General features: G+C 47.8%; 1 protein-coding gene across 13 annotated transcripts in view; it reads left to right on the plus strand.

Annotated features, from left to right (window-relative positions):
• The window catches only part of CAMTA2 (calmodulin binding transcription activator 2), a 1813542-nt gene that overhangs the window by 321047 nt on the left and 1465128 nt on the right, over positions 1-27367 (plus strand). For all 13 annotated transcript variants that reach the window (XM_069643632.1, XM_069643658.1, XM_069643676.1 and 10 more), the window contains exon 4: positions 1637-1704. In XM_069643632.1, coding sequence (XP_069499733.1) covers positions 1637-1704 — 68 coding nt within the window. The remainder of the gene's footprint in view (positions 1-1636; positions 1705-27367) is intronic.

Genomic DNA, 27367 nt, shown 5'->3' on the forward strand with positions numbered 1-27367 from the left:
CCTGAAGTCATATGTTTCCCCCTTGAATGCTGTTGCATGGGCATATTCAGAGACCTGAGCCTTGTCCACCGGATCCTCATGCAGGAAGACATGGAACCAGTTTTGCAATTGTTATATTAAAAACTCCTCTCCATCCTATATACTTATATATGAATAAGACTCAGAAAATGTTACCTTATTTGTTCACCCTTGTGAGATAAGGTCTTCAACCAACCTCAATCAATTCTCAAATGTCAGCAAATTCATGAAATCGGAAAACATTGGGTCACTCTGCTCTTTTGTGGTTACTCTTCTCCAGCATGGGGTCTGGAATGGATTCACATGCTCATGAATATTCCCCGTCATCAGGTTGGGAATCCTCTGTAAAGAAAAAATCAGTACTGGAGAACAACAGTTAAAGGTAAGTAACGTGTTCCTTCTAAATAATTTGCTAAGAGGATAGCTCTGCAAGTTCCTCCAAATCCAGTACCGATTCCTTCATGGAGACTTGGTATCGTACTGTCTACACCGATATTCCAACCATTTAAACCATTGCACCAAGTCTGGGGAACTGCAGATACATGGGATTTGCAATTTTTCAGTAGTTTATTAGGTCATCGAAATGGCCCATGAGTGTAGGGGTGTCTAACTAGGTTGACTTTGTCAAGGCGTCTGCAAGGCTTGCCACAACCGCCTTTCAGTCTACCTCATCTATTCCATTGATTTCTATCTTCAGATATGATCACATAAGGGGAAATAAAGCAGAGGAGATTGGCAAGCAACGCTTGTATAGTTGGCTTCATTCATCTTTCTACTTTACTAATCCTGTCCAGTAGTCCCTTGTGCTTGCCCAGTTTTGTGCACCCTCCCCCTATCCTGGACTCTGCTCTCGGTTGGCCACTCGTGGGCTACCTTGGCCCCTTCACTTGTTTGGTTTCATTCACCCTGTCTTGGGCCATGCTCGCTATGGACTTCTTTGACCCTTTCACTTGTTCAGCTCCATTCACCCCATCCTGGGTTATGCTCTCGGTAGGCCCCTTGCGGGCTACAAGCTTCTCTGATCCATTCGATGACATTGCTTCAAGTCGTCTTGTCCTACTGAGGGCATGGGCATCTGTGCTCCAGGATGCTGGTGCGTCTCCCCAGAAGACGGAAGACGAAACTTGATTGTTGCTGGCTCCCAAAAGTAGTCAACGATAATTGCAGGTCAGAAACCGAGCCTTCCACATTGAAGTGGCACACACATAATTACCATGCTCACTTCCCACATAACAAATGAACATGCAAGCCTTATGCGGAAGGGAAGTTGGGGTGTTCTCCTTTTTTTGGCATTCCTTTTCCCTAGGGTTGGTCACCCCCTGTGGGATTCTGCTTGCCCTATCCCCAAAGGAGGGTATTGCTTGGCAGGCTCACCTCCCTACTCCCAAAGGGGGTGGCTCCCCGTTGGGGAGAAGGTACACATTCTTTGGATTTGTCACAGTATGTCTCACAGAGAATTTCAGAAAGGCACTGAAAATAGGTCATAGACATAAATGGAGCTGTAAAGAAATGTAGATCTGGCATTTACCACCCTCTATAATAGGAGGCTGCGTTCTATTCTTCTAAGTAATCATATCATGCTTGTTAAAGTGATAATGTTTTTCCTTTTATTTTCTAGGAGATTGCATCATACTTAATCACGTTTGAGAAACACGAGGAATGGCTGTCCTGCTCCCCGAAAACAAGGTAAGAGTTCTCCATACCCAGAAAATATTTCCAGCCCAGTTAATTCCACATGCTCAAATGTTCCACAAGGCGTGTATGGCTAAAACTATTGCTATCAATACAGACCTTTTTACGATTAGGTATTATTTGGAACCAAACTAAAACTGGAATGAAGGTTGTATAGAAAGATAGTGTGTAATGCGCTCATACACAGGTGTTTCAGAGTGCGACCAAGCAAAGGGAGGGGAACAAGGGAGAATAAAAAGTGATCTTTCCAGGCCCAGTGACATTAATAACGCACAAGTGCATGGAAAAGCGAAAAGGGGGAAAGTGCGAGGAGTGAAAAGTGCGGCACAGAGGAGAGAACAGAGTAAATAATAAGTGCAAATGAGAAAAAAAAAGAAATGCAATAAATTAAATAAATACAAGCAGAGGTAAGTGCGTAATTTGTCAGATCGGGTATATCCGATAAGTGCAGAAGAAAAATGAGGGACTGTATGGGTACAGATACAGATCCCAGTGCAAGGGGGGGGCTCGGAAGCAGTGTGGGTTAGCAGGTACCTGGGCCCGGAGGAAAAAGGGTGGCCAGGAGAATTGTGCCGAGAGACAAAACAGATCAGCAGGGGCGAAGAGGGGCAAAGGCAGAAGCGAAGAGGAAGGTCTTGAGGTGCTTCTGGAACCGGAGATGGTTCTCCTAAAGTTTCAAGGTGGCCGGGAGGCTGTTCCAAAGGGAAGACCCTTCCGAAGACTGAGATCTACCCCCAGATCGTTTCTTTGAAAAACAACTGACCCTAGGGGAGTATGATGTAGAGGAGCGAAGGGCTCGAGAGGGGAGATATTTACAGAGGGATAGTTGAAGGTATTTTGGACCTTGTTTTGGGTCATATTCCCCTCAGCCAATGAGATGTCGAGTGATCGGCTCCATTCATGGAGGCCATGTTCAGATTGTAACCGCACAGTGTGCTGACAGGAATTCTGTAAGTGGTCTCCACTTTTACAGAGAAAAGATCAACTTTCAACAGATAAGTTCCTCTAATTTCTTGGCCCGCATTAAGCTCTAGAGAGAAAAGAGATCTAGAAGGTCACTTTTCAGGGCATGCGCAACTTGTGGCCTGAAAAATGTCTTGGGGGTCAAACAGGAGGACTGCATTTTCTGTCCACACCTTAAACATGTCATGGTGGACTGTGACATTTGCCAAGGGTTTAGTTCAAAAACCCGAAAAGACAGACACTTACATCTGGTGTGTTGGCTTATCGAGGGAACAAACCAATACAGCGGCAAAGTCATCTATACGTGTGGGCCTTTGAAAGTCTCCAAAGGGCTCAAAATGGCAAGATCAGAAGAGGCCTGAGAAAAGTGACAAGAGAGAAATAATTACCCCTCTAAAAAATGGGCAGGATGAACATCAAGGTTAAGGGGGGGGGGGTCTCCACAGCCGAGGAAAATTCCGAACAAAGTTGTTGGCAAAAGATCAGGGGACCCCTATGGTTTCCAGAAAAGTCAGCCACATCGACCATGACCTCGGCTTCGAGAGTGACAAAGAGTACCACAAAACCATTGTTAACACCATGGATGATGAAGACGAAAAATATAACTGACCAGTCGTCAACCACATCATTGCCAATAACCTAGTCAACGAAGACTAGCCAGATAGCTTAGTCCTCGATGAAACATACACAAGTTCTGATACACAAGTGATGACCTTGTCAACGACAAGTGTTGCATTGAGAGAACATAGCACAGCAACATTACCTTGAAAGAAAAGTCAACCACGTCAATGACCACAGTCATGAAGGGGTCTTCAGGTAAAAGTGACCTTGTCAACAAATTCACTCAGGGAATCGTCAAAGACTGCATCAGACCCACCCACAACCCAAGCAGGGAAACAATCACAGTCACCGGATCGCAAAGAAGATAAAAAGCAAGAAGGGGTTAAGAAATAGGAGTATCAGCACCTCTTCCAAGTCTCTTATGAGGGACCAATGTCACCTATCACCATCAGAGATTATGCCAGACCAACTTCTGGAGCCATCGTATCCATGAAGCAAGAAAAGGCTTGTCACCTATGTTTTCTGCCTCGGATGATTCTCTCATGGGCACAAATCCAATCACCTTCCAATCCTCCTCTGCAGTCACAGGTAATGTCCAAATCCCCAAGTACCAACCAAGGTGAGGGGATTAGAGGTCAGGCATTAAAAGCCAGCCTGCTCAGTCGAGTCGGGTGGAGGACTAGAGAGGAGCTGGTGGAAGGTTTTTGGAGAAAGTGACATTCAAAAGGCTTATTGAGGTTAGAGTTGCTTGGATGAGGTAGTTTGAGGTTGGAAGGAGGAAGCTACATTGGTGGAGGGACATTGTCCTTAGTAGTAGAAGTGGAGGAAGAGGGTTATCATCTGGAGGGAGGTTTGTTGGAGGAGATTTGTCAACTGGAGAGAATTATATTGGAGGAGAAGGTTGTCCTCATGCTACAGTTGCTTTGACGGAGAAAAGTTGCCATCTGGAGGGGTTTGTGTTAAGGAAGGGTTATCAACTAAAGAGACACATTGGAGTTGAAAAGGAGAGCGTTTGCTTGGAGGAGGAGGTAAGTAAATATTGCGGAAGATGGAAAGAGCAAAACTTGTTCAAATCTGGAGAGAATATTTTTGTAAGATGAACCACTTGGTTGCAGGGTTGGCTATAGCGTCACTACCTGAGATGGATGGAGAACAGGCAACCACAACTAGCTAGTAAGATTAGGGAGGTTGCAGCAGACCAGGTCTGTATAGGGCAGATTGTCGAGGTCAGAGGAATAACGAGACCGTGTTACACAGGGGCATTGTGATTACGAGATACAAGCAGGAAGGAGCTGAGTATTCAAGGTACAACAACCCGGGTACTGGAATATGGACAAGATAGGGTGATAGCCCAGGGCTAGCTCTGACTCCTGGAGAAGTCAACCCCTATAGAGGAAGGGTAAGCCATAATTTCCTTCTTGTTTTCTTCCATTCAAGGATGGAGCAAGATTGTTAGAGCATCAGCCCCAGAAACGTGGGAAGATCCCCTGCCTTGGAGACATCATTGCATCCAGGAATGCTGAAAACCAGCAACCCAAAGACAAAGATCAGGGCATTTGACAGACTGCAAACCCTAGCTAGGAGTGGATTAGTCCCTTTGAACTGTTTTGGGCGGCTTCTGGTATCACCCCTTTTGTGCTTTCCCTGGCCCCGTTTTCATGTTGTGGATTATCATCCCGTTCTGGATGTGAATTTGCTAACCCAAACCCTACTCTTACTTGTCTTATTTTATCCCTACCAGTTTTCATTGTTTTTGTTTTCTGTTGGTGAGTGGCCGTGAGTAAATTAGGTGAAAGAGAGAGCGAAAGGAGGTTGACTGGGAAACAATGTGGGATTGGACTGTAGTGTAGTGGGAGGAAGGGAGAACTGGGATGAGTGTAGTGGAGTGTAGCGGGAGGAGACAATAGTGGGAGGAGAACACAGTAATGTGGTTGTTAGAGAGATGAGTAGAATGTAGATGGGAGGAAGATGTAAGACATAGAAAGAGAGTGTGAGACAGCAACATTGGACAGGGAGAGAGAAAAAGACAGACTGGAGTGTCAGTCGTATGAAGAACTCTGAGGGGAGGGGAAGACAGTGAGACGATCAGGGCAAGGAGTACAAAGGCATGAGAGTGGAGGATGAGTGAAGCCTGGGCATTTGGATGGCACCTATTCCAATTGTAATGATTGTTGTTTTGTGGGAACCCTAGCTAGGATCAACCGAGGAATTTCCAGAGGGAGACAGCTCGATAAGGCATTTGCCCTTTGGCCATTTCAATTAGCCAATCAGCTGTAGATAGTAGGTTTACCAATCGCTGGTGACTTCCTTCGGGTTCAGCGACACCAGGGATTGGGAGGGAAAAGCTCACGTGGACGAGATATGGGGATGACAGTTGTTAGGGAGAATTCTCAGAAATGTGCTAATTCCCTCTACCCTCGAGATCCCCAGCAACTTTGCTGGATTTTTAGGACTTGATTTTCTAACCTGGAGAGAGTGAGACCCTTTTTTTCCCCCCACTCTCGCATGTATTTTAATGTGATTTCTGAACACTGTGTGTTTCTTTTGGTTGTGGAGTCTGACAAACTCCATAGTCCTCATCTTTTACATTGTGTCATCCAGCACCTTCAGTACAGTGGCACAGGGAAGTCTTCCAGATTTCCCCAAGGTTTAAATACCTTTTCTAGGATAAACTACTGTTTCCAAGAGCAGTAAAGTGAAATTGGCTTTACTTAAATTCATAACTTTCTAGACCGAGCACACACTATCTTACAATAGGGTGCTCGAGGGGTTACCTAGTACCCCTTTGTCTAGCTTCTCATGTAACATTTTTGTTACCCTTTCCTCGATGAATGGCTGGTGCCGGTGGTTTACTTGTAACTACCGTGGTGTGCATTTACCGCGGGCTGCGTTCACAGCTGCAGTAAAGTACCCAAGGGTGCCATTTTTGTCAAAATGGCCAAGGCCTTCTTTTTTGCATTTTCTTTGTGGAAAGGTCCTTCTTGAGATTTACTCTGCGCGCCAAACCAGATTCGGTTTCTTTGTTCGCTTTGCCTTTGGCGGGATTCACGAGTGAAGCCTGCCTCTGGCTCCAGGGTGTCTGGGATGGGCAGGAAGTGAGGGAGGTGTTCAAAACTCCCTGTGCTTAGTCTCCTAGGAGACCCAAATGCACTCTAGTGATTGGCCGGCTGACTGTCTGGCAAGATAGCCAGCCACCCTGATGGTTAACTGACAGCTAGGCTGGAATGAATGGGAGAGAACTGAATAAAAGGCAAGGCTTTTGGCTTGGAAGGCAGTCTCGACCACTGGACAAAGGAACCGAAGAAGAACTTGAAGAGGACGCCTGCTGCAACTCCCGGACCGTTGGTTTGCCTGCTGAAGCGCTGCTGCTGTGCTGAAACTCCAAATTCATATCGACAGAGAAGCCCATGCAAGGACGACTTCTCCCCTTGAGTTTGTGGGACCAATCAACTCCAAAGTAATCCACCTGGATATTCTCTCGGAGCTGGTCGACTTTCCACAGAGTTGCTGCTGGAAACCAAAACGCCAGGGAAAGGAACACCAGATTGTGTGCGTTGCTTTTAAGCTGGCCAAGGGCTCCAGAAAGATCCTCCGGACTCCCAGGAAGCTGACGGAGCCTGAGCCCCTTCAACCGAGTGTGGGACCCCAGAAGCAAGGAAAGCTCATCTCGACAGCCAGGATCCGCAGTGTTGCTATTTGCGGTAGACGCAAGGAGCTGAAACACTGAACAGCCACTGGTTTGAAGATTGCCGGTTGCGAGTGGTGACCGTTGCATTGCAGTGCAGGAGTTCCCACAGGTCCTCCCTCTTGTCCCCACGACTGAGGCCCAGGAACAGTGAGATCTGCAGAGCTGCTCAGGAACGGACGTCATCTGCTTCACTTTTTCTTCAATACCAAGGTACTGTAAAAGTCTGACAGAACTTCTCTTGCTGTAGAGTTGCTTGCACCTTCTACTACTCACAGGTCTAATGGCTTATGGCCCTACATTGATTCTTCTTTTTCTTCAAAGACTTCTAAAACATTGTGCAAATTTCTTACTTACCTGCAAAGAAGTACTTCAGCTCATATAGACTTTTGCCCATTGACTTTGGCTTGGCCTGTTCTACTGAATGAATCTTATTAGGGTATCGGAAACTAATTGCTTGCTTAAAGAATATTTGTGGTCTCTTGTTTGTTCTAATAACCTGCTCCTTTGACTTACTCTTAAATGACTCTAAATGCAACAGTGATATATTGATGTCCCCAGCAGCCTAGCTATTGAAGTCACCTGAGGGTATAGGTTGTGTCTGTGGTCCATCCCAAAATGGTACTCACTGCTTTAGAGATATTAAGAGTGTGTATTTTCTGAAGTAAATTTGAATGTTACTGTTATATTGCTCCCTTCTGAAGAAGGCTTATCCTAACTTACTGATAAATTAATAATTGTTTATGCAAGAACCCTTGTGTGTAAGTGTTTAATTGAATACTTGTCACTGTGAATCTCTGTGTAACTCCCCTACAGCTCACATTGACCCCTCTTGAGATAAGCCTGGCTGTTCAACAAGCTACCAACCTGTGTAGTACAGATTTATACCAAAGGTTGGTTTCCTATTGCCAGGAGTTCAGGGTTGTTGTAGTTCACCCAAAGGGTACTGCATACAATCTTGCCTAACACACTCATCGGTTGGCGAACCGACCGCTGCCCGGCCTTTCGAGAGCCCACTCCACCAGAGCAATCACTGCGACGACTGCGTTCCTGTCTGGTGTGCCTCTGTTGGACAGCTGCAGGGCTGCTACGTGGAGGTCCACGCACACCTTCACAAAGTTCTACTGCATCGACAGGGATTCCAGGGAGTAGTCCAGAGTCGGCCAAGCAGTTCTACGGAACCTGTTCGCTTGAAGGGAGTCTGTTCCAGAGGTAAGAGTTAATTACTTCTGTTGAGCTTTGCCACCTCCCGTGGTTGTGTAATGTTGTACTGGTATGTATTAGTTATTCATGAACATGTGAATCAATGCCAGAGCCCATGCTGGAGAAGGTTTAAGTTGCTTACCTGTAACTATTGTTCCCCAGCATGGATCTGGCATGGATTCACATGCAAACTCTTCCTCTGGCCCCTCTGCGGCTCTGCTTGGTCATACTGCCAATTAACATGCTTACCAAATCTGAAGGTGGCTGGTAGAGGAGAGGCTTAGGGAGAGGACTGTCTTTGAATGGGGGCATTATGACCCAGAGGACAGTGATTGGTTTAGAGGTGAAATACAGTTTGTATGTGGAAGTGAAACTTTTTTTTTTACCGAGGATTCCCAGCCTGACGACGGGGGAATATTCATGAACATGTGAATCCATGCCATACCCATGCTGGAGAACAATAGTTACAGGTAAGTAACCGTGTCCGGTCAAAGGATCGAAAAAAAAGGATCAAATGCCCTTTTATTCGAATCCAAAAGGGCCGGAATAAAAAGAACCGAATGCTTTAATATTTATTTATGTTTTTTGGTTTAGTGTGCGTAAAAAAGTGTTTTTATAAAGGTAAACGTGGGAGGTGGGGGGGGCAACTACCCCATAAGAAAAAAAAAGATTCAAAACTTTTTTTCCCGGCACTTTTGGTGTCGAAAACAAGGCATTCGATCCTTTTGTTTTCGATGCTTTCACCTATAACCGTAAGAAACCTACACCGTTTACAACATTATTTTATTCTGCCTATTATTAATACTAAATTGTTAACATGACCCTCTAGCTTTTGTAGCAGAGGGATGTGCCACCTGGAGTGCTGGAAATAGCTCCCGTTGGCTTCATTTCAGTTTTTCCGAGCTAACACTTGAAGTGAATTACGGCGTGCTTCAGTGACAGATTTTCGTGATAAATTGTCTTCTTCTTCAACTCCATCGACGCCCAAGTCGGGTTTAAAAAAATGCCTGGACTGCGGGTCGATACTGTTGATTACTGATCCTCACTGCGTCTGCCTGAGGTGTCTGGGCTCCGGGCACTGTACTGCTGACTGTGGGTCCTGTCTGCTCTCAGGGAGTGTAGAGGTAAACCGGCGGTGGGGAGGTCAGCATCAAAGTCACCTTCGAAGGGGGAGAAAAAGACCAGTGAGTCGAGAGACTCTCCCTGCTGCAAAAAGTCAAAAAGGTCCTGATCGAGGCGTCGATCGCAGCACTCTTCGTCTTCATCCTCTAAGAAGACAAAGAAGAGATGCCATAAGTCTCCTTCAACCTCAAGTGATTCCTCCACGGAGGTAATCGGATGCCCTCCGAAATGCGATTTCCCTCCAAAGTGGGACACATTTCATAGTGAAATGTTGCGAGCTTTCGAGAATTTCGGCCTCAGGCCCCTCGAAAGAAAAGCAAAAGAGCCATGCCCCGGTTGCTCAGAGTAAGAACGACAAAGGGAAGTTGAGATATAAATCTTCAAAGCCGCAGCTTAAAGCCAGCGTCACATTGAGAACGTCTCGATCCGACGAGAAGTCTTTGAGAGTTTCGACGAGTCGAGAACCGAATCCAATTTTGGTTCCATCGAAGGAAGCACAAAGCGCTGAATGCTTCGATGTCTTTGCCGACTCCATCAGAGTCAGAGCTGTCGATGCTTACACCGACATTGTCGAAAACATTGGCAGTACAAGACAAGGGTTAGAAGCCTTTACCTCAAAAAGACTATTTTAATTCTCTTTCTGCGATATATGAGGAAGACCAACCCTCTGATGACAGTTCACCACCTTTTGGTCCACAGTTTGGCACCTCCAATGTGCCAGAAGAACTTATTTCTGACGAGATTTGTATGATAATCTCCAGTCAGCTAGTGGTTTGGACACCTCGCCAGAATTAGAGTTGGGCAAGCCGGCCCCCTCTCAGCATGCTGGCTCATCCTACAGAAAACTGATGGGAAAGGTCATTGAGTTTATGGGATGGAGTAGGTCTACTCCATCATTCGAACAAGATGATATGATGGACATCTTGGACCAGGGTCCTCAGAAAGACCAGATTTTACCATTCCACATGGCTCTACAGAAAAAAGTCTCTGCTAATTGGGAGGCCCTGGAAACTGGGGCTGCAGTTAATAAAAACTTCTCAAGGAAGTACAGACCTTCCAGCAGTGACCCAGAATATCTTACCAAGCATCCCACTCCTGAAAGCTTGGTGGTTTTGGCAGCTACGTCAACCAGACAGTGAGCTTATCCTTTCATCCCCCCTGACAGGGATGACGAGAGGGTAGATGCCTGGGCATTTCACTGCAGGTAGTGTGGCTTTAAAATTCACTAATGTGATTTGCACATTGTCTAGATTTACGTTTACCCTGTGGGACTGTGTAGCTATGGCGGCTGAACACATCCCGGAAGTCGAAGAAAGAGACAGCTTCCTGGCGATCGTTAAGGATGGTAAGGAAGCAATGAGCGAGTGTCTCCAGTCAGTTTTGGTTACTGCAAACAGTATCAGCAGGCCTATGCCTGCTAGCACAGTATTATGCAGATTTGCGTGGTTGAGGAAGTCTGGGTTTGCACCAGACGTGCAGGCAAGACTACTCAACATGCCCTTTGACGGCTCGAGGTTGTTTGGCAGCAAGACGGATGAGAGATTGGAGAAGCTGCAGACCTCAAAGGCGGCGGCTAAATCCCTTAGTGCCTCCATTACACAGCCTCAACAGCCCTATTTGGGCTCATCATCCTGGAGGGGTAAGTCCTTTAGTTTCTACTCCTCAATCGAAAGAGGACAAGCCGGACAGGTGGGCCAGATAAGATTTACTCGTTATGTACGACAGAGTCCTAAATCAGCCCCAGCAGCGGCAACCTTACCCTCAGCCACTGCCGCAGACGCCTCTAAGCCACTCTGAGGCCTTCACCCACAAGACCCTGTGTGAGGCAGACTTTCTCAGTATCTGAACAAATGGCGGGGCATTAGTTCAGATGCGTGGGCACTGGAAACGGGGGCCCAAGGTTACTGCCATCCTTTTAAAGAAAGGCCCCAGGATCATCCACCGGGATACAACTCTGTCAAAATTCCGGATCTGCTCCTTGTGCAGGAAATTTTGATCCTGCTAGAGAATGTTGCAATAGAACATGTCCCTGTAGTGGAAATAACAAGGGTTGGTATTCCACTTATTTTCTGATTCCCAAAAGGGACTGAGGATTGAGACCCATCTTGGACTTGAGAAACCTGAACAAGTTCCTCAGGAAGGACAAGTTCAAGATGGTTATTCTTTCTCAGATCCTTCAGGGTCTCCAACTCTAATACTGGTGGTATCATTGGGCCTTCAGGATGCTTACTTTCATGTGCCAATCCATCTCAAGCACAGAAAGTACCTGAGGTTCGCGGTTGGCGGGTCTCATTATCAGTTTCGGGTTCTGCCTTTTCGGGCTGACCTCTGTCCGAGGGTTTTCACCAAGTTGATGGCGGTGATGGCAGCGAGTCTCAGGAGAGGAGGGATTCACGTCTACCTATGGACGATTGGCTGATCAGGGCTCGTTCACCCGAGCAAGTCCGGGAACATCTCCGTATCACCTGCCACTTGCTCCACAGACTGAACTTCTCCCTCAATGACAAGACGTCCCATATGATATCATCCCAAAGACTCCCAATTTATTGGAGCAGTCCTGGATACTTCCTCAGGGAAAGCCTTGCAAACTCGATGTGAGAGCTGAACACATTATGCAGATGGTAACAAAATTATAGAATGCTCAGCATCTTCTGGCTTACGATTTTGAGGTTGCTCGGTCTCATGACATCCTGTTTTTTCCTGGTGTCGGAGGCCCGCCTCCGAGTGAGATCCCTCCAGTGGGCTCTCAGAACACAGTGGTCCCAATTCTCAGGCAAGATGTCGGACCAACTGCAAGTTCCGAGCAGAGTTGCTCAGGACCTTCTGTGGTGGGCTCGCAAAGACAACATTCTTAAGGATGAATCTTTTTGGCAACCATGGCCGGAGATATTGGTTGTGATGAACGGCCACACCAACAATATAACAATCCACAGTCGTTGGTCTCCATCAGAGCCCAAACTACATATCAACCTTTTGGAGCTTGGGGGCGATCAGACTAGCGCTGAAGGCCTTCCTGCTCTCTGTGCGGGGAAAGAATATCCCGATAATGACGGACATCACAGTTGCTATGTATTACCTCAACAAGAGAGGAGGTGTAGGGTCACTACCACTGTGCAGAGAGGCAATGCACCTCTGGTTCTGGGCAATACAAGAAGGAATCTCTCTATCGGCAGTTCACCTAGCTGGAGAGCAGAACACGGCGACAGACGCTCTGAGCAGGCATAGCAAAGTCTACCACAAGTGGGAACAACCGCAAGTGTATCTGTTCGCGACCGGTGTCAACCGGAAGTTCGAACTGTATTGCCTCAAGGAATTTCCCCCAGGATTTTCCACTCCTGTATGGGATTCCTCCAGTCACCGTCATTCCTCATGTGATCAGGCATTTGAGAAAGTTTGATCAAATCCATGATCCTAATTGCTCTGGATTGGGCCACGACGACGTGGTACCCAGACCTTTCTGGACTTCTCCATCTGCCTCCTATAAGTCTTCCACAAAGAGGGGATCTTCTCTCACAAGAGGAAGGTCGGGTTCTCCATCCATAGGTTAAGACAGTCAGCCTTCATGCATGGTTTCTGAAAGGCTGCGATGCAAGAATTGGGACCTCCCGGATGACATAATGGAGATTTTGCTTTTGGTCAGAAGGCCAGCAACTAAATCTTTGTACTGTTGCCGTTGGAACAAGTTCAGCAACTGGTGCAAGGATACGAATGTGATCCAATTCTATGTGGCACACCTATGGTGCTCTGGTTTCTGTTACATTTAGCCAATCATGGGCTCCAGATTGGAACCATTTAGGGCAGAGCTTTTCATTTTCAAGCGCTCCTTAGAGGAGGATTCACATTTTAAGATCCCTTTGATTGTTCAATTCTTGAAGGGCCTTACTAATGCATACCCACCAGTTCTATTCAATGTACCTGTTTGGGACCTGAATCTTGTGTTAAAGTTTTGACATGTACTCCTTTTGAGCCTTTACTTTCATGACCTTTAAGGCTCTTGACATTAAAAACCGTTTTGCTTATCGTAATAACATCAGCCCGCAGGGTAAGCGAGTTGCAGGCTCTTTCTTGCAAACCTCCTCATACCATATTCTATAAAGACAAAGTCACTCTCAGGGTAAAACCTTCTTTTTTACTGAAGTTAGTCTCTGACTTCCACTTGCCACAAAACATTACCTTCCCAACCTTCTACCCCCCTCCTTTTCTAGGAACAGAGGAGGAGAGGCTACATAGACTGGCCCCAAAAAGGGCCCTCAGTTTTTATATATCCAGGATGGCGAACTTTAGCCAGGTTGATCAACTTTTTATTGGATATACTGGTCCCAAATTGGGCCTTGCGGTTACCAAGCAAATAATACCCAGATGGATTATCCTGGCTATTGTCGAATGCTACAGACTAGCGGGCAAGGACTGCCGGAAGGCCTAAGGGCTCATTTCAAGGGGCATGGCAACCTCTGCGACTCTTCAAAGGGGTGTCCCAATAAATTATATTTGTTCAGCTGCCATTTGGTTGTCTATCCTTACATATGTAAAACATTACTGTCTGGATTCTTCCTCCAGTCAGGGAGGACATTTTGCAAATGCCGTCCTCCATTTGGTCCATGATTAGATCAAATTTAATTGGTTCTCCCACCTCCAAATTATTACTGCTTTGGGAGTTTCTCAAAGATGAGGAATATGTGGAAGGACACTATCCATTCGAAGAACAAGTTACTTACCCCTGCTAACGTTCTTTCGATTGGGTGTTCCTCCCATGTATTCATCATTGCCCCTCCCAGCCAATCCCACCGTACAATTTTTGTTATTACACTCTATGCATGCTGTCTGTGAGCCTTCGGTTTTGGGTACGCCTGGTAATTCCTCTTTAGAGGGGAAAAGAAAAACAGAACTGAAGCCAACGGGCTCTGCATGTGCTATTTATGCTGATGATGACGTTGATTGTCGACGGAGGCCCTCGAGAGACATCGACTCGATGACACTGCATACAGCGCGCTCTGTCGAAATAAATTTCCGAAGCAGCAAAGCTGGAGGGATATATTATCAAAGCTGAGGAAGACCTGGGAGGAACATCCATTCGAAAGAACATTACCAGGGGAAAGTAACTTGTTCATCTTGGGTATGGATTAGAGTGCTTACCCTGCAGAACAGCAGCTATTCAGCCATATTTGGTATTACTAAAAGATTGTGTATGGGCATTACCATTTGCATTATGCTCCAGAAAATGGAGAGGTGCAGTTAGTGTGCTTTTAGGTTCATCATCAGTGATGTGGGGCGGGGGGAGCTGTGGGCTGCAGCTCGCTTCAGACACAGGTTATAGTATTGCAGCAAAGGTACATTGTGTCAGTGCTCATTCTGCAAAATGTCATAAGGAAGTAGAAACGGACAACTCGCAAACATGCCAATTGAAATGTGATAGCTTTTATTCTTGTACAAAGGCTGAGGTGTACGTAGTGAAAGGGGTGTACAAATATACAGAGGGTTTCTTACTTGGCAGAGCAGAGGATCTTAAAGAAAAAGGGGGTCTCTAGCAAAGGGGCCTATCGGGCAGTTCTCTGTACACTGTATTTTCAGGGGTAAAAGGCTGAATCATGGGGCTGTTCCCATTACCTGTTGATTTTATTTTTCCTACGACTAGCCTAGTCTCCCTGGCCTGGTTTCCCCAAACATGCCCTCCCTCCCCCTCTTAGTTGCCCTCAACGCAAGTACTACAATTAGAGTATGCTATGATAAACTCCTGTAGATATTTAAGGGTATATCGAAGAAACATAAAAGGGGAACTACCTCTCACATGTTCAGGAGTTAGAGTAATTCAATCAAGTGAAAAGTGCCTAAGCAAAGAGGACCTCGTTTATTTAGCTCAATGTCAGGTTCTCTAGCCCAGGGGTATGCAATGTGTGTCTATCTAGATGCTTTAAGCTATAACTCTCAGTCATTGCTAGCATAGTCAATGATGAGGAATCATGGAAGTTGTTGTCTAAAACAGCTGGTGAACCAGAGGTGCAGACCACCAATTTCAAGGGTTGTTGCATCCGGTTGCTGCATCCGGGCACAAATCCTTCAATGCACACAATTTTCAAGGTATTTAAAGTGCACTAACATGCTTCTTTACTTGGCCATGGCCGTTGATCCAATAGGCGAACCCTTCTCTGGACATCTGCAGCGGTACAATATACTTCTATCTGGCCAAGACCCATGTAGTCTTTTCCCTCATGCCTGGGGGTCTCAGTGGGTCTTCTTTTCCCTGGATTTCTCCACCCTGCCCATTTCCTAGGTCATTTGTAGGCTGGGCATGAACCTGCTAAATGCTTTGATTAGGGTCTCCAATGTATACTATTTCTGCCGGCTCTGGGCTTGGGCCTCCAACAGCTACTCTTTTTACTCTTCGGTATCCTCTAGCTCTTTCCAGTGTTTGCGTCTAAGCTCTCTTCAGGCACCTTACTCTGTTTTATTTCCCTTGTCTCAACTTTATACATGACCTATTTGACTTAGCCACTTCCCCTTCCTCTTTTTATTTTTATTTTAATGTTACCGAATCAAGTTTTTGGAAAATCGCCTTTAATCCCGTACAGTCAGTAGGTAGAAATCTTGTAAAGCCCAAGATGAGGCATCAATATGCTGATAACAGATCTCTGTTGCGGGCACCAGTAAAAGGTCAAACTCTAGGGAACAGCCAGGTCTTCAAGTGTCTCCTGAAAATGTAGTGGTCAGTCTCATCACAAATTGTAAAGGGCATAGAGTTCAAGAGAGTCCAAATCTGGACAGCAATGGTGTGGCCACCCCATCTACAAATTTGGGAATGGTGAAGAGTTTAGCAGAGGTGGAGCAAATTTGTTGTTAGGAACATACTGAGTGATATGGGTCTTGGTTTAGGGAAACCTGTTTTGCAGTAAGCATTAAGCACAATACTGTAAATTCCACTCGTTTGGACACAGGAAGCCAATACAAGGAGCAAAGAGAATAGGAAATGGGATCATATTTCCGAAGGTGGAAAATCAACCTTAGGTCTGTATTTTTGATGCGTTGTAATTCAGATTTCTTTGGGTGCACCAGATAAACAGCATTACAGTAATCAGGACGACTGGAAATCAAAGCATTCACTTTCTCCGAAAACGAGAAATAGCTCAAGAAGCACTTGTAAGTTTTTAGTTAGAAGAAGCAGCTCTTCAGCACTTTACCAATTTGTCCCACTCAGGACAATTTGGGGTCTTAGCAGACTCCAAGATTACGCACTGAATACGGTTTGGGACAGGATCCTACCGCAGCCAGACATCCCACTTTCCCAAAGATTCTTGAGTGGATACATTCATTTTATTTGTATTACAAAAAAGTCATTGTTTTTTGTACATTTAGTTCAAGGAACTTCTTCGCCATCCATCTCTTCACTTCCTCGTGCCTGCTCTTGAATTGGGTACGCTTTTTAATTACCCAAGCGTGCAGTTAGCTGGGTATCATCGGCATACATGTACCAAATCATATTAAAGCTATGTACTAGCTCTGCCAAATGAGCCATATGAAGGTTAAAAAGCAGAGATCTAAGAGAGGCTCCCAGAAGGAAACTGCTGGGCACGTCTTTTTTAGTTGAGAAATGGGTGGGAAGGCACACAATTAGTTTGCTGGTATTTAGAAACGATTGAATCCATTCCCATGCATTTCCCTGTAATCCAGGTTTATAGATATGATTCAACAGGATGTTATGATCCACTGTATCAAAGGCTTCAGATAGATCTAGTAAGATACGTACACCAGCGCTTCCTGCATCCACCCATAATTTTAGATCATCTAGCGCAGCTACCAAGACAGATTCAGTATGATAACCAGGGCTGAAGCCAGCCTGAATATTGTCTATCCAGCTAGCTCCTTCCACGAAAGATTGAAGTTCTGATGTTTCTACAGTCTCCAATAGTTTGCCAATATAGGGAGTTGTGAAATCGGCTGGCAATGGGCTGACTGTGTAGAGTCCAGTGGGGGCTTTGTTAGAAGAGGAGAGATTGCGGCGATCTTAAATCGTTCAGGAACTTTGCCTGCTATCAATGAGTGATTAATAATGAGGCACAAATTGGAGATGTGGGGAGCCAGGAATGAGATGTGGACACAGTGGACTCATGGTTTTTGGTTAAAATGGGTTTTTTAAAAGGCCTCACTATCCCTATTCTCCGAGTTATTTCCCTACCTCATCCAACACTAATGGGTGTATCCTTTGTTAAGATGTCCAAAGCATTATATGGCCTGTGTGCAGTAATCCTATTCTAGCACTCACTCTAAAATCTAACTCTGAGGTGTGTAAAGAAGGCATGGTATCAAAGTAAGACTGACTAAAGAATTTAGGACGCCCGCCCAACGGGTCTCAATCCCAGTACCTTGCATTGTATATAGTTATGCTTTTGTAATTTGTTTTTTGTAAAGCAAGGGTGTGATGAACGCCTATCTAAACCTAAATCTAAGATGGGAGCAAGCTATGATCATCAAATAATAATAATGGAGACCTAGTGGAGTCTCTTCAAAATAAAATGGCCTATACTAAAAAAATAAAACTATTGCCAATCCTTACCTCTAACTTACAAATAGTTTGGGGAAATGTTCATGAAAAAGAAAGAAGTGTTCACAAAATGATAAGTCGGGGATATTCAGGCCGTTGGCCTCCCTTCCCCACGTTTTCAGCACGGGACAAGGCGGTTGATTCACTCGAGCATAGCACACTGTTGTGCTTCTTCGGCACGAGGACACAATTCCATTACAAGCATCAGGGTCTTCTAGGTACAAGTCTCTTAGGCTATCAAAAAGTCTTTTGATTCAGAGGGCCTGATGTATTAAAGAAACGAAAAGTTCATTTCCAAGTATTCACCCTTCACCCTGGATCCCCCTCAGCCGGGCTCGGATCCCCTTTTCTACCACAATCTTTTCTTGTGTGACTCGCGGTTCACCCTGGATCCCCCTCAGCCGGGCTGAGATCCCTTTTAACAGTTAGTCTCCCTCAGCCGGACTCAGACCAATTACAGTTCGTATTAGCTACCAAAGACTTTTGAATGTGCACAGGGTTTGGCTTGACCTGTTGCAGGACCACTTCGAATTCACTGTTGACATTTTTGCTCTCTCAGTTGAATGCCTAACAGAGACCTTTTGAATGAGCACCCACATGGCGCCGGTGCACTCTGTATATGACATCTACCTTGGATTCAAAATTTCCATCACTCCATGGATATTCAATTATATTTGCGTCGCTCATCACATATGCCTTCTTTACAGATTTCATCTTACAATGTTGCCGCTTGCAACCTTTGTTCTAACACAGACCGGTCTGCTATCCTTCCCCCCGACTCACCGGCTATGTTGACTTTACTGGAGCGGCTTTGTTGTAGGAGCCAAGGACAGTACCACGGTGGCAGTCGCTCCTCCCCGCCTTGGCTATCGATGCCCGGTCTTATGATTCTTATTCTCAAGGGCTCATGAAAGTAACAGTTTTCATCCTCGGAAAAGGCCTATGGCAATTCCCTCTGTGCAACCCTTATGGTCTTGCCGTCTTTCTTCTCGTTTTAAACTGCCATCTTGCAACTGCTGCTTCCTCATGTGTTTTGCCTTGCTCGGAGTGTGCTTTTGTGCTCGCTTTTCATCCGTGTGGGGAAGTGTGATGGAAGTTAGGTTTGTGTAATTATCAGTAATTGGCTGACTCTGCCTGACCCTTGTGTTGGGACATGTCATGTATACAGCTCTGGTGTTAGTTTGTTGTTGCTCACAGTGAACTGTCTGTGATAAAGCCTTTGTGTCGGAAAGGGGAGTGGAGGGTTTAGTTCCAGGTAGGAAGGGGAAAAGGTGTTAAAAGGAAGGGGATACTGCGTCTCACCCTTCGATGTCCCACTTCCACTCCCCAAGGACCCCTCATCCAGGTGCGCCTCCTGCACTGGTCCACCACCAGGAACTAGATCCAAAACGATGGCCATGTCCTGGCCACATGGATGACTGATCCCCGGGGTCTGGCAAATTAGACACCTTCAGGTTTCTCACATAGAGTTCCCCTATGCGAGGTAAATGTCTGTTCTTTTTCCAGGTTCTTTGTTGTTAAGACCTGGGAAAGAACAGGGATGAGATAATTCCAAAAACTCTTGCTTCGGATGCTTGTTAATCTGCTTAGAATCACATGCTATGCATATGGTCCGACATCCAGTGGTAACCGCAGAGTATTGCATCTTGTTTTTCGGGGACCGAAAGGGGACGTTGGCATAGGCGTGTCTGTAACACTATCTCTATTGTGACGTGTAGTGTACCCAAAATCCCGCACGGCCCGAGGTCCCTCGGATTGTTTTTTTCTGCCCAGAAACTGGTCGCCCTATAGCAGAGTTCTTCATAAGAGACTTTGGGCCTCATTACGAGGTTGGAGGTAGCCATGCCGTTTATACCGGCATGGCTACCCCCAAACTCTGGTCCGGCTATGGGTCCTGTGAAAGGGGAATTACCAGGCCATTCTGACCTTGGCGGGCCCGGTAATTCTCCTTGCACGGGACCCGGAGTCGGTACGTCCCCCTTCCCATTTGAGCCCTCATAGGGCTCAATGGGAATGGGGTGGATGGTAGCAGCGGTACCGTTGCTACCATCCAGTTCTGGTCGCGGTTGCCGCTCTGCACGCCTGGTCTGACAGGCCTGCAGAGCGGCACCCGCGAGCACGACTCGTAATGTGGCGGCATGGTAACAACAGTGCCGGTAGCACTACCAGCACCGTTATTGCTTTACTGTCACTATTGTAATGAGGCCCTTTGTTTATCTTTATACCGACTTTGTCGGTTATTTCCCCATAAGTCACTTCAATAGCGATTCAAGCAACTTCGGCAATGACAGCGGAAAGTTTTGCCAGTGGTGTATTTCGGCGCTTTATATCTGGCGGCTGAGCCATCCACGTGGTCAGGCCCTTTGGCCGGCTTACACAGTAGGGAGAGTGGGGTTGGGGTGGCCATATGTTTCATTATGTCTCTCCTCTTTCCCCCTCTTTGCCCTCTAGGTCTGGTCATCTTTGTCTATACCTTTCGCTATGGAAAGGAAACCATTTAGGTTCTGTCCTAAGTGTAGGGTCAGGTACCCGTGGAAAGACGAGCACAGAACGTGTAATTCTTGTCTACCCCTAGATTACGACGAGAAGCGGTGTGCGGCTTGTAAGCTCCTTTGCCCTAAGACACTTAAGGAGCGCTGTATAAAGTGGCGGTACGTGTACGGTATGTTGCGGGCAGAACCCTCTTCCCCCACCGCCACACCGTCCGAAAGTGGCGGGAGCACTGATGATGACCAAACATCCGTGTCGGATGTCATCGACCTTGAGGTGCACGCTTCTAGGTCTGCCACGCCCGTCCCCGATTGCTCTAGGCCTGACATAAGTCTCGCTTCGGGGACAACATCCGGCAACAAAGGGCGTACAGCAACCACAAACCACTAAGCACACAACCCCACCACCGATTTTGTGGTTCAGTCGAAAAAGGTGAAAGCGCCAAAAGGACTGCCGAAAATTTCAACGAAATCCTCTGATCTGGTAGATCAGCAGCCTTCCCCGCATCCGCAGCAGCATCTTGCGACTGGGCACTCCAAAAATAAGGGCACTCCCTCTAAATCGGGTTTACATGCCGAAGCGCGATCATCTGATGCTCTGGTGCCCCCTAAGGCCCCGGTAGGCCCGAAACCTGCTCCTAGGCTTTCTTTCCTTTCCACAGGCGTAAAATCTACTTCTAGGCCCTCTGATGCCGCGGCAGGTGGTAAATCTACTGCTGACCCGTTGACTCACGCCGATTCGGCGGAGATTGAGGATAGTATCGCGAGGATTACTTTGGAGGTTGGGCTGACGCCTAAGACCATGTTGAAACGCATGGAGCGTGCCGCGGTCAGGTCTAACGACGCGCCATGGCGCTCTAGTACTCGCAAAACCTACGAGGACAGTCGGGAGCCTCTGTCCAACACCCTTGGGTGCAAATTTCGATACCAAAGAGAGGAAGGCAACGTTTTTCCACATTTGGGCCTTTCTGGTTCATCTAAGTGCACCAGGGAAAAGTCTGAAGGCTGCATAGACCGTCTTGAAAGGATTGTCTTGCGTTCTGAGCATCCTTCCCCTAAGAGATCTCGTGAAGACCCTCTTTTGGGGTTAACTTCACATTTCCAGGAACATTTTGACTCTCAGCCTTCGGCTTCTGTCCACCATGAAGATGTGGTCCAGATGGACACTTATCAAGACATCTATGACGAGGAAGAAGACCCTTCCTTCCTGCAAGACTACCCTGATGACCAGGAGGAAACACAGCAAGTGGAGACGGAGCCATGGACGCTCCCCAAGCAAGATCAGGACACTGATGTCTTATGCCAGGATTCCCCAACCACAACTCCAGCCCGCCATGCCTCGCCTGTAGACGAGCAAATGGCCTTCAATGCCATCTTAAGGCAGCAGAGCACTTTCAGATCACCACTCAGGAGGCGATACTCGACGAACAATATTTTGTGGAGGACATTCTCAAAGAGAAACCCCCCTCAAGCCAAGCCTTTCCCCCCTGAACTCTGTTAAAAGAAGGTTGGCCCCCTCCCTGCTCACGCCAACTCAGACCCGGGCAGTGAATCCAAGAGTGGAAAAACAATTTCGGCCACCAACTACTGACCCTCAATATATTAAAGGCTACGCCACCCCCGACTGCTTGGTAGTCACTACCACCCGGAAACGGGCAGGGGTGAGGCACCTCCGGATAAGGAATCTAAAAGGTTGTACACCTTAGGTAAGCATGTTTCCTCAGCAGCTGCATACACCACACGCATAGCGAATAACTCTACGCTGCTTGCCAGTTATGCAGACGCACAATGGAACCTTGTACAAGAAGGCCTCCAGGAGGTTCCTGAACCCGCTAGGTCCAGACTTCTCACCATTGTGGCCGAGGGCAGGCAGGTAAATCAGAATAATCAAGGAGACTCTGGACACCGCTGAGACGGCAGGCAGGTCCCTGGCCCAGGGCACCCTACTCATGAGGCACGCTTGGCTCCGCAACTCATGGTTCAAGCCTGAAACACAAGCCGCTCTTATTAACAAACCCATAGAAGAGACCAATCTCTTCAGGAAAGCAGTTGACGATGCTCTGGAGACGGCCAAGAAAGAGCATGACTCTTAAATCATTACAACAAATAACTCTGAAGCCTTCCACCCCAGGGGGGGGGGGGGGGAGTGTTTCTCCTCGGTCCTTTCGAAGTCAATCCCGTGCAGGTCAAAACAACTACAAACCAGGAAGCGGGAACTCTGGACAAACATCCGGAAGCCCCGCCAACTACCCACCTAGGGGTCAACGACGTGGCAAAGGCAGAGGCAGAGGTCCCAACCCCAGAGGAGCCGCAGCCTCTGCTCAGAAATGACCAACGGATCCAGGTCCCCTCCCATGTCACCCCGGTCGGGGGGCGTTTAACATCTTTCCTCGTGGCATGGAGGGGATAAGACGGTCGGCCACGGGTACTGCGTGGAATTTGCCCGACCGCCACAGTTCAGACCGCCACGTTCACAATGCCTCTCGCCGGACCATCTGCAGATCCTGAATCAAGAGGTGGAAGCGCTTCTGGGAAAGGACGCCATAGAAGCCGTCCCTATTCTTCAGGTAAACAAGAGTATTCAGTGTACTTCCTTGTACCCAAAAAGGACCTCGCCATGCGCACTGTTCTAGACCTGCACCCAGCGAACAAATTTATAAAACCTCATAAGTTTTGTATGGTAACGCTACAGGAAGTGATCCCATCGTTGAAACAGGAGGAACCACATGGCAACATTGGACATGAAAGATACATACTTTCATATTTCAATGTTGCCAGCGCACAGGAAATATCTAAGGTTCATGATAGAGGACAGGCATTACCAATTCAAGGTGCTCCCCTTCCGCATTGCCTCAGTGCCAAGGGTGTTTACAAAGGTCTTGGCAGTAGTGGCCGCACACCTGCGCAGACTATCCGTCCCGGTTTACCCTTACCTCGACAACTGGCTCATAACAGGGGACTCTTGCGACACATGGATTTTGAACACCCTGAAGACCGTAGACCTTCTGTTCAGTCGGGATTCTCTAGCAACGAAAACAAATCCAGTCTAGTCCCCAGTCAAGTAAAACAATTTCTGGTGGCTGTAATCCAGACGAAGGACGGCCTCGTCTTCCCCTCCTACGAGAGGGTTCAGAACATGCTTTTTCAGCTCCATCAATATGTAGCCAGTCTGGAGGTGACGGTACGCGAGGCCATTCGGCTGCTAGGTATGATGGCGTCATGCATATACTTGGTTCCCCACGCGTGCCTGCGCATGCGTCCCATGCAAGTGTGGCTCAACAGCCAGTGGACAATGGGAAGATCTGTTAGTTGTCTCACCAGCCCTCGTTCTCTCTCTGCAGTGGTGGTCGAGGGAAAACATCTTGAAGGGGAAGTCCTTTACCACCCCCGCAGTGATAGCCACTCCCACGACAGATGTATATCTCACGGGGTGGAGGGGGGGGGGGCTCACCTCTTCATTAGACAGCGCATGGAGTGTGGTCCCCACAAGTAGCATCCAACCATATAAATCTGCTAGAGCTATTAAGTGTTCAAAGCACTGAAAGCCTTTCAGACTCAACTACAAGGGAAGACAGTTCTGGTTCTGATAGACCGCACCACAGCCATGTATTACCTAAACAAACAAGGGGGCACACACTCTCCAGGGCTATCCAAGCTGTCCCAAAACATTTGGATGTGGGCTCTCAAACACAAGATGTTTCAGTTTTCTGGCAGACCTGCTCAGCAGAGATTTCCCACTGCCCTTAGAATACGAATGGCATCTGCACGAAGACATCGTCTCCAACGTCTTCGCAGAATGGGGCTTCTCAGAGATCGACCTGTTCGCAACTCAGGAGAATGCCCAATGGCAAGAGTACACCTCCAGGTACCCCCAGAACCGCTCCATGGGGTATGGATTCTGGATAACATGGTCAGGGAAATTTGTTTATGCTTCCCCCCCGCCCCCCACCCCCCATCCCCCGACTCCCCTACTCAGCACACGATGCACCAGGAACCAGTCACCATGATATTGGTAGCCCCCATGTGGGCCCACCAACCCTGGTTCGCTCATCTAATGGAAATGTCCCTCTCCCCACAAGTAAAAAGACTCTGCCTGTACAACATGTTGTGTCAGGACATGGGGGAGATCCTACGCCCATGCCCACAAACTCTGACTTTAGCAGCCTGACTCCTGAGGTTATAGAGTTCGGACACCTTCATCTCCCTCAGAGATGCATGGACATTCTCAGGGAAGCTAGGAAACCTAACAGCCACTATTGCCATTCCAATAAATAAATGGAAACGCTTTGTCATCTGGTGTAATACCAAGGCCGTCAATCCCATCGATTGCTCACCCACACACATTGTGCTGTACCAAACTCATTTGTTAGACGCAGGACTGGTATTTAATTCCCTAAAGGTTCATCTTGCTACTCTCTCAGCCTACACCACGTCACAACATAAAGTGTCATGGTGGAAAATAACGGTTATTAAGGCCTTCATGGTAGGGGTTGAGAGAATCCATCCCGCCATTTCTCACCCAGCTCCTGGATGTGATGTAAATGTGGTTTTAACCAGACTCATGAGATCTCCCTTTGAGCCAATGTATAAAGCAAGTCTAAAAGACCTTACTTACAAGACGGCCTTCTTAGTGGCTATCACTTCTATTAGAAGGGTTAGCGAACTACAGGCCCTTTCTGTTCTACACCCTTTTATTACAGTCCACAGGGATAAGGTAGTTGTGTGCACTCATCCCAGATTTGCGCTTAAATTCATCTCGAAGTTCCATGTGAATCAATCGATCGAACTAACCACTTTCTTCCAGAATCCCACTAGCATGGCCGAAAAAAGCCTACACACACTAGATGTCCGCAGGGTAGTCATGTTCTACCTGGAAAGAACGAAACCACTGAGGAAAACAAACCCATTTTTTGTTTCAGTGGCAGCTGGCAGAGAAGGGTACCCTGTCTCTAAGTCAGCTATCTCAAGGTGGATTGTCAAATGCATCACACTGTTACACTCTTGCTACGATAGAACTGCCCTTCAAGCCTAGAGCACACTCTATTCGGGGCACTGGGGCTTCCATAACATTCATTGCAAATGTTCCTCTAGAGTCCATTTGCAAAGAGGCAACCTGGTGTTCTGTACACGCCTTTACAACACACTATTGCCTAGACACTCATTCTAGATCTGACTCGTAGGTGGGGGAAGCAGTATTAAGACTTCGAGGGCATTGGGTCCTCCGACGTATTCCATATCTATGACAGGTAATCACCACAGCTGTGCTGCTTCGGAAACTTTTTTCTGCGTCGATGACGTTGATGCGCCGTCGTCGAGGAACTCCTCCGACGTCATCCGATGTGATAAGTAGGACGCACGACGCCCATAGCCTCAGTTCCGTTTTTTCCGCGAACATGTTGCTTTGTGATTCTCGGTTATGCCTCGACTCTTTGGATTTCTGTTCTTTTCGGTTCTTCGAACCTGTTCGTTTTTGTGTGAAAATCCTTCATAAGAAGATGTCTTCTACTTCGTCTTCGACCCCGCGTCCGGGCTTCAAGAAGTGCAGGGAGTGTGGGTCTAAGATGTCGGTGATGGACTCGTACGACGCCTGCCTCTGGTGCCTCGGGGAGGCCCACGACACGGATGACTGTATCGACTGTCAGTCGCTCACGTCCAAAGCCTTACGGGAACGTAAGAAGAAGTTGTCGGTAGGTCGGGTGTCCAAGCCCCGGAAGTCGTAGTCTGCGGGGCTTTCAACGGATGATTCGAGAGGTGACTCTCCGCGTCGTCGTCAGAAGTCTCGTGGGTCTCCTTCTAGGAGTCAGTCTCGCCACTCCTCGTCCTCTTCGAGGCATTCTCGGAAGCGCCGACAGCGGTCGTCTTCCAGGTCCTCTTCTGAGGACTCTGCCCGGCACGTCGCTTACCCCACCAGCCGTGCGACCCCAGAGGAATGGGCTTCCTTCGGGAAGAAAATGCTGGCGATTCTCGAGTCGCAGGATACTAAGCCGTCCGCGCCCCCGAGTGGGGTTGGCCGTGAGAGGTCGAGAGACACCGCTCGCAAGAGTGGTCGGCACGAGTCACGGGAGATGTCCCGTTCGGACAAGGGGACTCGTTCTCGACGTACCCGTTCCAGGTCCCGGTCCTCGACGCATTCGATACCGTGTGCACCTGTGATGTCTTCGAGGAAGACATCGACGCCTGAGGCGTCGAGGGCGTCGACAGGCTTTCTCGAGGCTCCGGCTCCGGGGAGGTCGTCGAAGCTGTTGACGCTCAGGTCGTCGAAGGACACGCTCGGAGCTCCTGCTTCGAGGACTGTGTCAATGCCATCGATGCGGGTGGTTCTGCATCTGACGTCGACGCTGATTTACTCGACGCCGATCCTCTCGCCGCCGATGCCTGTTCACTCGACGCCCTCGACGCCTTTCGAGGCCGGGGTGTCGAGGTACCCTGCGGCACGGGGGTACCCCCTAGAAAGGCTCTGGTTAAGAGCAAGCACTCTCGGGTGCCTTCTTTTCACCACCTGGAATATATTTCGGAGGTGGATGAGGATTCTGATGGCCTGGTTCCTAGTCAGGTTCCAGATGAGATGGTCTCGGGCCATAGCCAGTTTGACGATTTGAGGCAGTCGCTGCATGATGCCAGTGGACTGGACACCGCTCCAGAGGTGGAGTTTTGTAGGCCTGAGCCTGGCTCTCATGCCGATTCCTCGTACCGGCACCTTATGGCTAGGGTCTCTGAGTACTTGGGATGGTCTGCTCCCCCAGGGGTGTTTGTGCAGGATGATCTCACGGACATCCTTGATGTTGGTCCCCCAACTGACCCGGTACTGCCGTTTCATATGGCTCTACAGAGAAGGGTGGCGGCGGCTTGGACTGCTCCGGAGATTCTCCCGGTGGTGGGCAGGTCCTTGTCGCGAAAATACCGTCCAGCCAGTAGCGACCCCTGCTACTTGACCAGGCACCCCAGTCCGGAGAGTTTGGTGGTGCAGGCGGCTACGGCCCCGGCAAAGCAGGCGTCGTACCCTACCATCCCTCCTGATAGGGACGACAAACGTTTTGTGGCTGGGCGAAGAAAGTGTTTTCTTCGGGGGGTATGGCGCTTCAGGCGGCCAACTCCATATGT

The sequence above is a fragment of the Ambystoma mexicanum genome, chromosome 1p (genome assembly GCF_040938575.1).
Source record: "Ambystoma mexicanum isolate Mex_15411 chromosome 1p, UKY_AmexF1_1, whole genome shotgun sequence".
NCBI classification, from domain to species: Eukaryota; Metazoa; Chordata; class Amphibia; order Caudata; family Ambystomatidae; genus Ambystoma; species Ambystoma mexicanum.